We start from the raw sequence: 18181 nt of genomic DNA, 5'->3' as shown, positions 1-18181 counted from the left end.
TCGTATCTGATAGGAAAATCGCATCACAATGGTAATCAATGTAGTAGTAATATCGCGTCCAGCACAGGATTAAGGTCAACCACGTGTCGTTTAAATGGTATGACAAATTAAAATTAATGAGAAGGCAAGAAGAACCATAAAAATCGTGTGCGATGATATATATTGATCGATAAAATTTAAATGAATCGATATGAAAATGGTCGAATGATTTATCTCAACGTGATGGCAAGTGTCTGGACAGCAGTGGAAATCTGAATCTGCAGAGGTCGGACGAGGACAAAGGAAAGCAAGTGATACTTAGGAGGAATTCGGCCGCCCCACTCGTAACAACTACGAAAACCGTTTTCTTTTTGTACTCGAGTGCCGTGGCGATCTCGAATTAGTCTTGCAACTGCCGTTTATCGTATTCGGTCTCCGTTAAATTCTTGTTGCATCGTGCATCAATGCCACCACGTGGAACGCTTTACTATCTTCAATATGGTAATCAGAAAACATTTTTAATCGGTAGAAAAAGTACAACGATGTCAACAGAATAACGCATAAATAAAATCTCATTATCATATTTAAAAAAATATTTAAGCGCTTTCTGACAACTGTAGAATAGAAATTCCGAAACCTGTTATGTTTATGAGTTTCATTAATTCTAACATCAATCGTTCAAATTTACGCGTTTCGAGTTTCGAGAGAAATACAGCGACGAGTACATGTACCCGAACTGTTACTCGAGACGAAGCTCCGAGGATCGTTCTCTCTGTGTGTACAGTGCTTCGAAATAACAAGGATTCGTAAGTTTCATAAGACAGAGGAAAAATAGAATAAGATTGTTTATAATTCTTTTGGCTCGTTTCTCTTTCTCACAATCTTTCCGCGCGTTTCTACTTTTTCACGCGATTCCGTGACGAAAAATGACAGGTTGATGAACGACGATGAAGAGAAACAAGTCCGCGTAAATGAGGCTCGAGAAAGCGTTAGGCGAACAGACGTTGACACCAACCCAGAATTATATTTATATCGATATAGTTGAGAATAAAGAATTTTCATTGCTAGGAGTTTCGTGGAAGTTAGAGAGAACGTTAGATTTCTAAGCGCTATTTTTGTTTGAGGCGAGTTTCAGGGTTTACGAATACGTGGATCGACTTCCTCCACCTTCGTAGATTTTTGATTCAACACTATTTTCAAGTAAAGGAATTCTAAACTGATCTGTTCTCAAATTGTTCGGGTAATGCAACGCATAGAGATTCCAAAGTTTTGCTAAGTCAGTGAAGCTCGATGTCACGTCGATCATTGCTCGTGCAATTGATCTTGCGGCTGGTGATTAAAAAAGGCAGATCTCTGTGCTGCATTTGTATCGAATATAATATATCGAATAATCCTGGAATCTTAGAAAAAACTAGCTAGAAGGGTAGAAAAGAAAGAGACAAAGGTCGAAAAACCGAAATTGACAGATCGAGAAAACAGAGAATAGGAATTGGATTATGGTAACTAGAACTCTGAGGCTAACATACGAGCAAAACTGATTTTTGTGATTATGAAACTGAAGCGAAGCAGCAATTACCGTAATTGAATCTCTGCTAGTAGAACAATGTTTCGAATAACGTGTCATGCAATTAAGTTAATACGTGTTCCATAACGTGTATTCTTCGTAAGAATGTGACCTTATTCCTTAGTCTAGCTTATTATGTTAATCGAGTCATTGATAAAGCGAAACATTTTCATTGGTATTAGCTCAGATTCGTATTAATTGCAGATTGAAATTGACGTCATCAATGTTTATTACGCGGTTTCACCTTATACTACTTACAACATAATCGTGTTTTTATGAAACCATAAATCAGAAAAATGATATCAAAAGTGAAATTAGTAACGCGAAAATGTATCGTTTGCACTATCATTAATGTACAGTTGCCCGTTAGAGTTTCGTTTGTATAACATCAACTACAGTGACGATTCTGTGAGTTTTCATTGAGAATTAAAAATCAGATACGAAACGCGCCGGAAGCGTCGTTCGTCGCGTGATATTGGCGTTCAAACTTCGTTGTCGGCTAAATAACATCGTCTGATCATATACAGAATATTCTCCTGTGAGAATTCGTCGTTACCGTTGCCACGGAAAACACGAGTTTGTGTGTCACGTTTCATTCAAATTTAGATTCATCGAATTAGTTAAATTTTCGGCGATACGACTGAAATGAATTGGATACAATTATTTGTCATTTAGCTTTATGGATATAAATATAATCTGTAATCGAATGAAATTTAATCGACTATGACAGAATAAGGTTTAATCACGAAATTATTACGAGTTCTTCTATCCAACTATTCTCGATGAAAATTATTGACTTTTTCTTTTTTTTTTTTTTTTTAATGTACGAAAATATTCTCTCGCGTGTTAAAAATATTATCTCGATATCCGCTAGCAATTTTAGACGCAATCGATACGATTTACGATTGATCTCCAATTAATCTTGATTATCGATAATGAAATATTGACTAACAAACTACATGGTTAAAATAAGGCCATTTGGAAACTGTTGATGTTCAATTAACAACTCTTATATAACTACTGATCTTTAATGATGTGCGATGAATTATTTGTGATTTTTCACAGATTTTAATCGCGACGTCTCGTATTACACAAATGAGGTAAAATAAGCTACTTACTTGACTTATGACTAGCAATATTTTTGGAATAGATCGAGACGATTGCATCATGATTCAATATTTATTCAATTTCTCGAATGAAAATATCGACAACACATGCGGCACGAAAATACGCGTCAATGTCGAGAAGATAATTTTTTAAATAAATCATTTTTCATATTCATAGATTATTTCCATTTTTCAATTTACAACAGCGATAGACGCAAACGAATCTATGAATGCCATCGAATAATCTCTTGGAGATCATTTCACGTTTGCTCAAAAGAAGATAGAGAATGTCACGTTTGACAAAATTAACACCATTACGGTTTGGCACATAACAAAGTTTTCGGGGAATAAGGATCTTTTTTCAAAATTTCACGACTTCTTGTTTCAAGAAATTTCATGCTCTGTTGCTCAATCTTATTCGGTGTTACGCGGCGCAATAACATGGAAACACTCTGATAAACGTGCTAAAGCAAAGAAAGAGACAGCGAACTGACTTATTTGTTAATTTGTTTAATAATTAATATCGGATTGGCAACTAAGTGATTGCGGGTTTTGTCGTCAGGTGGTAATGACATGACCCGCAATCACTTAGTTGCCACCCCAATAATTACTTCTCGTTTCGTAAATAGCGAAGTTCCATAAACGATAGAGTACACATATCAAAGATCATTTAATCAAAGTGACTCCACGTTTATTTGACAATGTAGAGGACACTTAAAAACGTGTATTATTTTTTTCCACGAAGAATGACGAGAGGATTCAGTCTACGCAAACAAAAGTGTACTCTGTGCAAAAAAAAAAAAATAAATATTATGCAATTGTATATTACGTAGGAAATTCATTTCCTTTCATGAAATTTCTCTCGAATCGCGATGGAATCGTGGCAAAGAAAGAAAAGGAAGAGAACAAAAGGAAGAAAGGGAAATGATTCGTCTGAATCGTGCTCAGTATCCAGTAGATTAGGCAAGCCAGACGAAAAAGAGAAGAAGAATTGAGAAACGGCTGTAACTCAGCACGAACACAAACGAGTCACATTGACATCATTTTTTGTTCAAGACGAAGAAAAACAGGACAATGATCATAAAAGCAAGAGGGCGTATCAATTGAATGGATAAATTAATCGTTTGTATAAATTCTAAAAATAAGAATTATCAAGAAGCCGCAGACGAATTTATCAGGGATGATATTTTTCTGCGAACGAAGATAATGAGATATCTAGGAGGAAAATTGAAATATCGAAACATACAACAAAGTATATAGAGCCTAGGAATTTGTTTAATTCCACTTTGAATAATAATTAAGGCATGAGTCAATATTCTAATGAATAGGAATAAAATTTCCATTCTATTATAATACCATTAGAACATCTAAAAGCGATTACAACTTATTCGTTAAATAGAAGATTTATTCGAAAAATATCGTCGACGTCAATGCCTGTTGTATAATATTTTGCATGAAATATTATCTTCGTAAAATATTTGCCCATAAACATACGTTTGTTAATGATCACCGAATCATGGAGTACGAAATACTCTCTTAAATACTATACTCTTACTATATTAATCGTGCTCATTGCTACACGTTATTGATAACATTCGCATTGTTAAATCGGTATCTTCTTTTTCTATTTAGTCACACCAAAAGGTCGCCGAGGGTTTCACAAAACGCCCCACCACGATAGATTTTTGCTTAAGTATGCCACTTGTGCACCAGGACCGTTTAGTCCGAAACTATCAACCGCTATTCTACTTACGACTACTTCGTAATCACGTAACGGTAAAAAGAGAAAGATAACAGGAAAAATAGTGAAAATACAGGTGTGTACCTTCACTATCGTACATTGAACGTTCGCACATTCTAAATTACCGTTGATATAGAAAACGCAGGTACTTCGGATAAAGCTCTTTGATCCAATGTTCGCTGCTGATCTCGCCTAAGGCAAACACATACCTATGGTTAGTAGTTATCAATGAAAGCAATGATTGATATTAATTAGTACGAATAGAAGGGCATAAAATTAAACGAAGTAAATGAAACTGAAAAGTGAATGAGAATCGCTTTTACGGAAGTCACACCTACGTAAGTTAAAGTGGCTTTAAAAGCGTATCTGTCCGACGTTGAGATGTTAAAACGTTCGGAATACGTATGCGTACCTCGATCACGTTCTGAAAGTTTGCACAGATTTTATGAAACGTCAGCTATTTCTTTGATATAAATATGAAGCTCGATCCACGCTGCTGTGTGTCGTGGTGTATTGTTTCAGTTTCAATTTAGCAGAACGTTTCTTTTTCATTCGAGCTACAAGCGAGGAACATCCTTCGTATAATAATGTCGAGGATGTAATAAAAATATCAGTCTTCTTCGACTGGATCGTACCGAGTGTCGAAATACTGCACGCCAGTGTATACAATATGTAGGTACAGAATCATAAACGTTAAATTTTACATCGAAATCGAGTGCATATTTGTAATACGCGAGTGTGATCGATAAGAACACAAGTGTTTATTTATTCTTTATATAGAAGTTTGTTTTACGTGTACTCTTTTATTAGCATTTATGAAAATGCATGAACGTTCATTTACATTTTGTGTTTGTCATTTGTATTGCACATCCAAAGTCGACGATTCGCTATGTGCCCGATAATAAATAATCCGATTATAGATAACGTGTTTTCGTTTTAAACAAAAGAAAAAGAAATGAATCAGCGAAGCTGAATTTGAAATTGTCAGTTTGAAAATGATATAAAATTTCAGTTTGGAAAACGTGGAGATAAGAACACCGTTAAATCAATTTTTAACGAAGCAGATAGAATATGTCCAGCTTCGTCTGAAACCAGAGGAGATCCGGAAAAGATGATCGAGATGCGCTTTGACCGTGGATGTGTCTGATTCGGTGACAACCAAACTAACTATAATAAATCTAATCAGTGAACAATACGAATCAGCAATGACGTAATTTGTCTTCGTGACCACGTATCGTGGAACAGTTATTTCTACGCCAACGATCGGATAATTCGAATTGAAAAACAGGAGGATGAAACTTCTATGGCCATTGATGTATGCCAAAAATCTGGTACAGTACAATTTTTTAGTGAATAACGGCGACCTACAACAAGTTTCTACAAACGATTACTCGAAAGAAGAAAACGATCAGTATGATCTCACAGAGCGTAGATAAAAAAGAAAAAATAAATAAAAAGTGCCTTGTAATTAAGAACATCTCCAAGACAGAATTGTATGAAACAGAATTAACAATCCTGATAAAAATATCTTCGAGGTTTTGATATATGTTTTATTGCCTCTTTTGTAAAAAAAATGATCAGCTTCTTATCATTTTCCGTCATTCGTTATATTTTTTTAATATATAACGATTTCTTCTATCAACTTTTGCCCTCATCGTATAATACGAGCCATAATCGAAAACCAACGACTCATTAATGACTAACATAACATCATTTGCAAGTATATATGTGCAAGGTGCATATAGACATTTCCAACGAGTTGGAATTGCGGCCGAGCAAACACGGGACAGCGATTAGGGAAGAATGTTTGCTTAAAGGTTCGCTTTCACGTTCGCCGGGACATGACATTTCCAGAATGTAACGATTTGCATTGATAATCGCAGTTTTCGAAGTTCGTTAAAAATCCTCGAACGAATGTCGCCGGTAAAAGATATGGTGTATGTAAAATTGAAAAGATCTACTAATGTAAAGAATTACCTAAGACTAATCGAATGTTTAATTACCATTAGCTGCATGCTCAGAATAAGAATAAATAGTTATCAATGAGAAATATTTTGCGCGTAAAATTGAAAAGACTTCGCTGTAAAGAATTACCTAAGCTTAATCGAATGTTTAATTAGCATTAGGTGAATCTTCAAATTATGTAGAGTTTTCTACGTATTGCATTTTGTGTGTGAAATTAAAAGTATTCCTGTTTTATATTTAACGATCAAAGTCCACTAGACGAGACGAAATTGCGATCGAATGAAAGATAGGTTTAATCCAAACTACTTTAATATTTATTACAGATAAATATAAGATAAAATGGGGATCATTATAGAGGTCCATTATAGAGATTATCTATAAAGATAAGGATTTATTATGCAGGAATTTATTATGCAAATCTGTCATACATTCATCCAAGTTATGTCATAACATCGCTCCTTTTCTACATTAAAAATCCTCTATATTTTATAGTCGCTAACAGACGAACGTTTGCTTAAAAAAATGTTCAAGTAGTTTGGCATTAGGCTGTTAATGATTATTACTTTCTATGTCGAACTTTCTCTCGATTGTTCGTTTCAAAAGAAACCCTTCGAACGATTCTATACGACGCAAATATGGTCGCAATTAATCGTTCATCGTTGATCGTTAAATTAATTATGCGATAATCGTACGATACTGTGATCCTTCATCGTACAAATTCCATAAAATTTCGAAGTGAAAATCTGGTTTGAAATGCGACAGAAAATATCTGTATCTGTTGCAATTCAATATAACGCGTCATTTTATTTAATTATCGTGTCACTAATTTTCATTACCCGCCACACTCATTTAATGTATGAATACCATTAATTGAACTCTCATTATCAGTTTAATGAACTTCCACTGCGAATGTAGATACGGAAGTTTTAATTAATGCACGTTTTTCTACGTCTCGTCCCGTATTCTCATAAACTGCGTTAAATTTCGTAATACGTAACATGCAAATGTAGCAACTTAATTTTATGTTTCTTTTTTCCTGTAGGATATGGTAAACCTGGTGATTCAGAGGTTGCTAAAGTACCTCGTATTTATGCTAAGCTGTATCGTGACGCCAATTTTAAAACTGCAATATTTTAAGAAGCGGAAACGAATACCAGCGATCAAGAATCAGCTGTTGTTGATTTCAGCGACAGAAATTGCGCGACAGATTCGCAAGAAAATGGTGAGGACACGATAACGGCTCAACCGATGAATACAAATTGATTTCTCCTCGATCGCTAATAGTTTGATCTCGATAATTTAATTATCGAGCTTTCTAATTCATTTTCTAATTCGGTTTTCATCGATGATAAATTATATCGTTTTCATATTCAAATTTACGAAACAATTTCTAATTGCACCTTCGGAGACATTTTTTTTTTTTTCGTCAAATAAATTTAAAATCTTTTTTCCGATGCACAAAAATCTTCTTCGAGATTAAGCCGGAAGTGGATGAACGAAAGAATAATTACGATCTTATCTCTAACGGTTCGCAAACGATTAAAAATATCGGCTCTAGCGTGGTAACCGGACTGCAAGATATTCAGCTAAAACGACACCTTTTACGTGTTTCTCAGGTCGCTGAGGCCGAAAATTATAGTCGTTTTTCACGGAAATAAGGCGTGAAAAATTTCGGTCCGTATGTTGTACCTTTTTTCAAATTTGCTACTCTTCAACTACTCTATGATTCTGTGCGCATTTGACTCGCGACTATCGGATTAGGATCGAGTTATTTTTTATCTTTTCCCGCGATCGTACAAAGAGCTATAAACGGTAAAAATAAAACGAAAAAATGGCATTTGCAGCATTGGCATTGGCTGTACCACCGCTTATCTTGCCGCTTATCGCTCTGCACGTTCACGGTCTTATGCGGATTTCTTTCCGGTTAAGAGCAAATATTCGTAACGCCGAAGTTTCCGAAACATGTCCAATTTTCGGCTCTAGCGACCTTAAAATGCCCGCGAAAAGACACATTCGCACGAAAAGTTTCGCAGTCCGGATACTATACTTCATGCAAAGTATCTCTTTCGTAGATCAGCAGCGAGGAAGTGGTGAGAGCCTATGTGGAGAGATGCAGAGACGTAAATCCTGTGATAAACGCTATCGTGGAGTCGCGTTTCAGCGCAGCCATTCAGGAAGCGCAGGAAGTTGACAAGCTCTTAGCGAGCACCACGAAAACCGAGGAGGAACTTGCTCGTGAGACGCCTTTTCTTGGCGTACCCATAACTGTGAAAGAAAGTTTCGCCGTTGAAGGTTCGTCCAATCTTTTTTAACGGGTCAGATTTTCGTCTAGACGAAGACAATTAATCAGAAGATTGAATCGGATTAATCAGAATAATCGAATACACATTTCACACGGCTTCTTCATCGTCCGCAGCATTTATCGCAAAGGAAACTACAGCTTGTTTTCAAAAACATTCCAAATCCAAATATTTTGAAGCTATTTTCAGTTATATTGTGTCGTGCGCGTAACTTGCCACGTATTTATATAGTACAATCGACGGTCCTAGCTTTAAAGAATTCAAAAAAAAAAAAAAAAAAGAAGAAAGAGAAGGAAATCATTGTTGCAGCTATCGTTCAAAAATGTCCTTAACATCGAAGGTAACAGTTGTCGAAACGAACGAAAGAAATCGTGCGATACTTTTCATTTCAGTCACGCACGGCAACGACTTATTCACTCCCTTCTCTCCGGTGTTTTCTTTTCCTTTTCCTTGAGCAGTCACGATTAAACGGGACAAACAAACATTTACATACAACGATACCGATTGTAAATGGAAGGTGAACTTATTCGAAGCAACGTCGATGATCGTTCGTGTTTCGAATGCGAGGTACGAAAGAGCTCGTAACGCGTGTCTCGTACGTTTCCTGTATTCTCGTTTCCATTTTTTGTCTATTAACATATTGTCTATTCATTTTCTCTTTTTCTTCTTCTTTTTTCTTTCCCTTCGTTTAAACCAAAAAGTGCAATTAAAGTTTCATAAAAACATTGTCGACCTCGAGTCGCCTTTAATCGTTCAATCATTAAGCTCATTAATTTTAAGTCGATCGCCGTTGTAGTTACACACTTCGTCGATAGTTTTTATCGTATCAAAGAAAGTATATTTATCGCTTTACGATTTACCCATTTCCTAATATAATTTACTACGATGCAATTTAATTGCCCGATAACAAATAGCATCGCGCGCATCGTTGAGAAGTAAATCGCGTTTGCTTGAAAGAACCGATGACTTATTCGATACGAGTAGAATTAAGTTCATCGAATTCATCCTCTGTCAGGAATGTCGCATATGGCCGGCGTGAAGAAAAAATCTCCACAGAAAGCGACTAAAGACGCAGTAGTTGTTAGCATGGTACGCAAGGCTGGCGCTATTGTCCTTCTCGTCAGTAATACTCCCGAGCTATGTCTGAACTGGGAAACTAGCAACAAAGTTACTGGTACTACTAGAAACCCTTATGACACCAGAAAGATACCCGGTGGCTCTTCCGGTGGCGAGGTTTGTATTTATTTAAACTGCATTCGTCTTCTCACAGAATCATTCCAAGAAACCTGCATTATATTTCTGTATGGAAAGCTTCGAGGTCGCTTAGACATCAGATCTAACAGACTTCACATCAGACATTACATAAAATGTAATTTTCAAAAATAAAATCGACTCTTCCTCTGTTTTATTTCTACTTCTAGAAAAAACGAAGAATAATCGAGTTACGATTATAATACAGCCTCTTTGCTCCTCTCTTTTTGCTTTCTCTTTGTTTCTTGTTCCTTCTTAGGCGGCATAAGATCACAGTCTGATTTTTAATTTTTCGTCTCCGTCGTTCTCTCCTTCTCTTCGTTTTTCATTTATTTTCACACAGCGTAGGATTATAATTCGCCGAATGAAAATTATAACGTGGCTTTGCGGTCTCTCCTCCTTTCCCTTCTTCTTTTCTTATCTCTTTTCAGGCAGCACTAATAAGCTCCGCCGCCTCCATCGCGGGCATCGCGTCGGATGTCGCAGGTTCTGCGAGGCTTCCGGCCATGTTCTGCGGTATTTTTGGTCACAGACCCACGTCAGGTAAATGCTGACACTCGGTAAAATATCCATTAACCAAACTCACGATCGTTCTACAAAATCTTCGTCGAATATATATTCCCGTTGATTACATATCGAATCGGGAAGAATGGAAGATAAGAAAATATCATTTTCACTGTATAAATTTGCAGGTCTGATCTCTACAGAGGGCCATAAGCCATATTCTCATGATGAATCATTTACCCTGTACTGTACACCAGGAACGATGGTCAGATACGCCGAGGATTTGTCTCTTATGATGAAGATAATGTGTCAGTCGGAAGAGACGCGGAGGAAGTTCGAGCAGAAGGTTGCTCAACTCTTTATACTACGAAATTTCCGCGCCGTTAAATTCTCAATTCTCTTGTGTCTTTCCGTAAACAATCAAAGACTGCGGTATCGTTTAATTCTCAACCGGTTTCTTCAAATTAATCGCAGAAGATATTTATGGACGTATTATATCACAAGCAATATTATAAAAAGCTTTGTGAGAGATGAACAGTTACAAAGGAACGATCTAAAATTGGACATCGAATAGTTTTAACACGGTTTCGTATTATTCGAGCATGTAACGTAAAAACACTTTCATAATATTTCGTTTATAGCATCCACTGCTTTCTTTACGGTAGTTTTATTTAACAGTAGTTAACATTTTTATAAAATATCGCACGAAGTACGTGGGAACTTCGTTTCTCATTTTTCAAGTGTTCGCGTCTCCAGTAGATCTCTGATTATCTTCGCTGAATATTTCCTGGAATTTCTACTGCTGTAGGTATGTTTGAAAGACATGAAATTCTTTTACCTGGAGGACTGCTGCGTGGTAACGGACTCTATAAGCAAAGATGTAAAACAGGCGATGAAGAAGCTGAGGATCCACATCGAAACGACGTACGGTCTCAAAGTAGAAAAGGTATTTTATCGGTTTAAGTGCTCGCACCAAGTACGTGTATGACGAGTTCCGAGAAGAAATAGGCGTTTGAAATTCCATCTATCAACGAATAGTCATTTCGCAATGAATAAATCGCGAAAGAGTATAGGTTCTAAATCTGGTGATTTTCGTGATGATTTCGAAATGATAAAAATGAGATGGTTAACTTTAGTCGAAAACGACGTATACGATTCTTCAGTTCTTTCTTAAGGATACGTTTACGAAAATATGTAATTTTAGGCACGGTTACCTGCCATGAAATTTATGCTTAACATGGCATCGCTTATGCTATCGGTGAATCTCGATGACATCAAGGATGATATTAAATGCGCGGTGAGTTACCATTAACACGATCTGCGATTCTATCTGGTGGCGGGGGTCACCGGTGGGTTACATCTTCTTCATCTTTTTTTTTTTTTTTTACTATTTTAATTTATAAAAATGTAATTTAACGGAAAATGGAACGCGTTGAACGCGTTTAACGTCGCGCTTCCTTTGAAAGCTTTCCAATATAACCAGCAAGCAATTATCGCGCAGGGATCGAGTAGATGTCTGCTTGAAGAATTGAAATCCATTTGTGGCATGTCGCAGAATACGCTCTCTGCAATTACATATATCGTCATGAAATGGGTATATCATAAATTATCAGAGAGTTATGAACGCGAAGTGTCCGCTAAGAGGGACGAGTTAAAGAAACAATTCGAGGTAAGCAAGTTTCAAGTAAAACAGATGTACTAACAGGCTTGAAATAATTTCCAAGAAATTTCGTGTATCCTTTACGACGATGTCTGATTTCGAGATGCAGCGTTGTTTCTGTTTTCAAGTAACCTTCCACGTTAATTTCTTAAAATAAAAGTTGACCATTTTATATCTAAAAACTAACACTTGTTTGTTGGTGTATCTTAGGCGTACCCGTTAGCGAACATATCAATGCTTCCTATTAAAAGTAATGTAGCGTTATTGTATAAATTAGGATAAATGTTACATTGTAGATAGTTTAAGGGGACAGAGCTATCGGTGACGAGAGTCCTTGTAAGGCTGAAGCAAAAAAGGATGTGCATGGGTGTGTGTGTGTGTGCGTTTGCAGCGAGTGATCGCGCGAAGACAAGAGAGTCTTAGCCAGCGAGTATGGTCGAACGTCTCTTTTTACCTAGCAATAAAATAATAGTTCAACTTCCCGTAATAGTCATCCGGTCTATCATTCCTACAGTAAATTATAAACGTTTTTATTGCAGGAGCTACTAGGTGATAACGGCGTACTGATATTCCCAACGTTCGTATCGTCAGCCTATTACTCGAACGAAACCTACCCGAATATCTTCAATTTCATGTATCTGACAGTCGCTAACGTACTAGGAATACCAGCGACACACTGTACAATGGGACTCAACAAACAGGGTTTACCTGTTGGCCTTCAAGTAAGTAATTTACTCTGTACCTGTGAAATTCAAGCATCGGAGTAATGACATTTCGCATGCACCTTTCTAAGTTCATTGCGTAATGCGTTTTCATCCTTATTTGCCTCATACAGATCATGGCAAACGCGGGCAACGATCATCTTACGATCGCAGTGGCTAAAGAGGTCGACAAAGCCTTCGGTGGTTGGCAGAAGCCACCGATGACGGAGCTGCAAGTTTGATTCTCTCTTTGATCGGACGATAAAGACTTCGATACGAGGATCCATCGCGATAAATCGAGTGTATTCGACGTGATACGATCGGCGAAGAGACTACGGTAACGAACGTGTGCTTCTTCGTTCAAACGACGAACAATTGCGATACCTCAAACGTGAACGAATCTACGATAGAAATTAAGATGTGCAATAAATATAGGCTGTTCTTATGACATGTGGGAAGTGGCTAGTCTGGCCCTACCCTGAAATATCTTAGGGATAAGTCGAATTTACAATCGTTGGTAAAGATATTATGAATAAATAACGAAATAAAAATTTGACCTTCGATCGTTGGAGAAATTTGCAACGAAGCGAACGAGCTTTGTCCGAAGCTGATTTAATAAATTAGTTTCTCGATTATCACGCGCGCCAGTTTAAAAAGTCGTTAAACGTAAACCGTTCAAAAAGCTAATGAACAATCAGAAGAATTGGAATAAAAAGAATCACATTTCATGACTCTGTACTTACATCCGCAAAAAGATTCAGAGCTATGTAACTGATAGTTGATGTAAATAAAATTCATAAAAATGATTTGCATTTATTTTTGTTACGTAAAAATTTCCCTCCTCGTTGCTTTCTTACGTCTAATTGAAGTTGAATAATTCAGTAAAGGAATTAAATTATTCATAGATCAATTTACATAACTTAGTGAACAACGATAAAATTGCACCATTTCCATTTAAGAGCTTATGACAGACGGCAAAAAACGTCTTCAAGAACAGCTTGAGTGTGTGCTTGAGTGTAACACGGACACAGCAGCTATCAGAAGAGCATTAAAAGTCGATCGAAGTCGGTCAGTTCACTGCGAACGATTCATTCATTGATAATCGTAAAGTAAAGAACTTTAAGAATGACGTATTCATAGAGTGTTATTTAACAATAAAGAAAGTGAGAATCTTGTTTTATTCGAATTTGTGTCAAAGTTTGTGTCAAAGTATTTTCCATAGATACCGATCTTCATTTGGCAGAAGGAAACAAGGTAAGTTCTACTAAAACTGAAAATTTTCTCGGATATTGAGAAATTCTATTAATCGCACAATTAGGAATTTTATCTCGATGAAAAGCGAAGACTACGTCTATTTTTTTCAATTGAACAGCACATCTTTTTACGCACCATCCCATGGATTTTTTAATCCTCCACAAAAAAGTATTAAGGTACTTGAGGTAAAAAATGATTATTTTTCAATTAATCATTTTTCGATCCCAAGTTCTTCGAGTACCTTTTTCGTAGAGAATTCAAAAATCCATCGAATAGTACATAAAAGGATGTATCGTTTAATTTAGGAAATTAGAGTGACCTTGTGACGAGCGAAAAAATGATTATGTGCATATTGATCATGAATTACGTATTCAAACTGCTATTATATTCTCCTAAAGTTTACTGGATATTTCATTTATCCGATTGCAACTTTTAGAAAATAACCTGATGCAACGATATACAGAACGTTAATTAGTTTAAGATACATCCGTAACCAAGATTTCGGCAATAAGTTGAAAAAATTTAAGGGGTGATTCTTGAAGCTAAAATAAGATGAAAATCAAGAATAAAAAATTGCATCTTCGACTTTGCTTCTCAGTTATAAATAATTAAAAATTAGCTGAAATATCCCTGTGCGCAAGCAAACCTTCTTACACGAACGAAAGTGGGTCAGCTGAAACAGCGGCGTGCACAAGAATCCACAACATGCATAAGTCGTAAACAAGAAGATTATGACATTTGAAAACGTAAAGCATTCTGTGCGACCTTTTGCAAGAAAAATCGTAGATTAAGCATTATACCTGCCTATTCGTTTCATAACAGCATACCGAAAACCGCCTCATGGACTTTTTGTGTACAGAGGTTTAACGTTTCCTCTGATGTTTTGATTGCACAAACAATTGTCTAGACTGTGTAAACAAATGTCTAGACTGTTTACAAAAATATCGCAACAAAAATAGCAATCGTTTAATAGCAAAAATAGCAAGCAAAGTACACGATAAGCACGATATATACAGTGCGCATTGTACACGCTGTACGTCCAAGTTGTTCGCGTTGGAACTAAATGAAAAAGATTGAAAAAAAATAGCAAAGAATACAAAAATACAGTAAATTAAAGAGTTGAAAGAACTAAAGATGAAAAGGCTCAAACAAATCATACAACGGAGTAACGTAAACCTATAATAAATCACTATATAACATAACGCTAATAAAAAAGAAAGAAGATATTGACCTTCATATGATGTTTACGCGTCTATCTGCCAAAACTATTTACTATTTACTTCAAATTATATGCCTTTGAATGGCTGCGTATTTGGCCTGACAGGTTATTCCCTGTCACTAATAACAATTACAGTTACAACATAACGAGTGTTTTAAGTTTGTTTTAACTTTGGCTATATCGTCCGTTTATAATAATCTGTTAAGAGTAATAAAAAACAGATATGCCATTCACATTTCATTTAACAAAGGTTATCAATGTTTAAGACGAAAGGATGGAATATAGAGAGAAAAATTTCCTGAACGTAACTGTCCATCACGTTATACCGATAAAAATGTAACTAATAATTATCACGAAGCTAATTACGTCGTATACGTGTTATTTATTGTTACAATTAAACGATGAAAACCGTTACATAGGAGACGAATAAAAGAATTATTAAGCATACTGATAACGAATATTCACGTGTTAGTCTAAAGTTCGAACCCCACTGTCTGGCCATGTTCGAGAATACTGTTTGCGAATATGTTCATTCGATGGGGACCGACCTGTAGGTTAACGCACGAATATTCGTTATCAGTATCCTTAATAATTTATTTCCTTTCTAGAGTACTTGTATCAAATAATATTAATAATATTATTCAATATAAGAAAAATAATATGAGAAAATAATATTTCTGAAACAAGCATGACACGAACGAGAAAATGTTTCAACCATGTCATTTATTTCTTCACCGGGGTCTTCACGGAAGAGATTTAAAAAATCGCGTGGATTTTTCGCAGCAGGATAGATTTTTCACAACGATACGAGAATAATAGATCATCTTGTGAGAGAATCTTCTTTCATATAGAAAATAAATTGATTAATAAAATATTCAAATAAAAAATATTGAAACACATCGAAGAAATATACTGAAACCGGGAAAAGACGAAACTTTATCGTATTTTCCTTACGAGTTTATTACTTACGAACCGAAAGCTCGAAGCTCATTATCGGATATCACGTAACAGATACGTAGGTGCCACGTACAGGGAAAATGAAGAAACGCGGAAGTCAAAGATTGTGTGTACATTCACTGCAACGAGAAAAAGTATTTCTAAGAAAACCGTAAAAACTGCATACATCTCTGGTGATTTATGTTGCAATAAAGACTGTACTGTATTTCAATGTTGCTATGTTCTTCCTTCACGGGCAAATACTGCTAAATCTCGAATAAATTGACTGTATGCACAGAGTGTATAAAAAGTAAGTGTAAAAGACACCGATTTGCGTTTTTATATCTCTGGATCGATGGAGATTTGTAATAAAGAGAAGCTCATGTAAAATTCATCTCGATCGTGATTTTCAAACGTTTTTTATCGCAATATATCTCACTTGTCACGAGAAACGGAAGCTTGAAAGGAACTACGAGTAGCAAACACCTCTCCTAGGAAAAAAATGTCCAAGTTTTAATAATTCGTCGACTGATTTTATTCAAGACGTGTTTTTGTAGCAACGTGTTTATCTACGTGTAGTACGTAAATGCTCCGGATCCATTATTATATATGTATATGTGTATCTCATATCTTCCTTTCTCTCTTCCCTTTTTTCTTCTTCTCTACTTTCTGCTTATTTAAGCAGTCCCGATCTCGCATTTCTAGTTTTGCTAAGTTCTTGCTCAAGATTACGTAGTGATTTTGTATTTTGTATCGTAAAAGCCACATTCGATCGGATGTTGTAATTGTTTGACGGATGCAATCCGTTTGTTTGAACAATAAACAATTTCTTCATCGAGTCTCATAAACAGAGGGACCGCACGTGAAGAGCAGGTGTGCATTCTATCCACGGTAATCCAAACTTTTCATTCAAACATTGTCGTACCGATCGGCTATGACGAGGCGGAGTGCCATCGTGCATAAAATCGATGAAGCGAAGACTATGTCATAGTGTACAGTAATCTGTCACGTAAGTCGTTTAGGAAATGCGAGCGTAAAAATCGCAAACGTGTTGCAGTTGTCATCTTTGTAGACAAAAATATGGCCCAATAATTCCTGTCCATACGTCTATAATTTTTCGATCAAACATTTAGGAGCTCGCGATATTATATATTTCTTCTTTCTTGTCTCCCCTTGTTCAAGTAATATTATTAATGAAATTTCACGAATCATAAGTGAGAAATTATTAGAGCCAGTAAATTCCCTGCTATGGTCGAAACAATTTTAATAATACGACCAGCGAGTAAATTTGTAAGTAAAATTTACAGGCTAAGAATCGTTTGACTCTCTTACATAAATCATGAAATTATAGAAGAATAGTCTATAAAACACGAGCTTCCCACGAAGATGTAAATCGCGTGTCAAATATGTCTGATAAATCGGACATGTCATTGTTGATTTAAAAAAATAATTATCTGGTTTGAAATATGCAACGCGAAGCGGAAGTACTCCAGGCATATATTTAAAAATTCCACAAAAAAAGATTAATTCAACCTACAACGTACACCTTATGATATTATTCATTGAATATTTATTAATTTTTTTAAATGCAAGAAATCAATAGAGTATGAAAAACTAGCAAATTAATCGTCACATGTGAGTCAAATAAGAGAGATTTAAACGTGCATGTTTGTTCTTAATGGGCATATGTCCTAATAAAAAATGCGTTTATCTGAACTTCTCAGCCGACAAACAGCTTATGTAATTAGAATTTATATAAGAGCGCAATAACATTGGGTTGGCAATTAAGTGATTGCAGATTTTGTCAATACCGGCTATTGACAAAACCCGCAATCACTTAGTTGCCAACCCAACACATATTCTCGTTTATACAAAGTGCAGTCGCATAACACGTACAAGCGGGCATGGAATGATCCCTTATGAGAAAATAAGAACAAAATATGGGATAAAATTTGTTCATTTAAGATTTAGTTTTCGAAGAAATCGAGTTTGAAAATTTAT

General features: G+C 35.9%; 2 protein-coding genes across 6 annotated transcripts in view; both read left to right on the top strand.

Moving 5' to 3' along the window:
- Positions 1-264: 264 nt before the first annotated feature.
- LOC117210292 (fatty-acid amide hydrolase 2-like) lies at positions 265-13577 on the top strand. 5 transcript variants are annotated; one of them, XM_033453168.1, is made up of 12 exons: positions 4619-5062; positions 5403-5721; positions 7398-7577; positions 8428-8647; positions 9671-9888; positions 10338-10449; positions 10599-10756; positions 11219-11356; positions 11615-11707; positions 11912-12079; positions 12610-12792; positions 12906-13577. In XM_033453168.1, exons 2-12 carry the CDS (start codon positions 5683-5685, stop codon positions 13011-13013), a joined length of 1617 nt encoding a protein of 538 aa, XP_033309059.1. In that variant the 5' UTR covers positions 4619-5062; positions 5403-5682; the 3' UTR covers positions 13014-13577. The 5 variants fall into 5 exon arrangements, with proteins under 5 accessions (XP_033309060.1, XP_033309061.1, XP_033309062.1 ...); XM_033453169.1 differs by lacking the exons at positions 4619-5062; positions 5403-5721 and adding an exon at positions 265-480; XM_033453170.1 differs by lacking the exons at positions 4619-5062; positions 5403-5721 and adding an exon at positions 670-785.
- A 263-nt stretch (positions 13578-13840) lies between these two features.
- LOC117210295 (fatty-acid amide hydrolase 2-B-like) overlaps positions 13841-18181 on the top strand; it is an 8442-nt gene continuing 4101 nt past the window's right edge. Inside the window, exon 1 of the mRNA XM_033453174.1 lies at positions 13841-14025. The gene's annotated coding sequence lies outside the window, so the exon portion shown is untranslated. The remainder of the gene's footprint in view (positions 14026-18181) is intronic.

This window comes from Bombus bifarius, unplaced genomic scaffold (assembly GCF_011952205.1).
Source record: "Bombus bifarius isolate JDL3187 unplaced genomic scaffold, Bbif_JDL3187 scf7180000008199, whole genome shotgun sequence".
NCBI classification, from domain to species: domain Eukaryota; kingdom Metazoa; phylum Arthropoda; class Insecta; order Hymenoptera; family Apidae; genus Bombus; species Bombus bifarius.
This window is presented reverse-complemented; position numbering and strand designations above follow the sequence as displayed.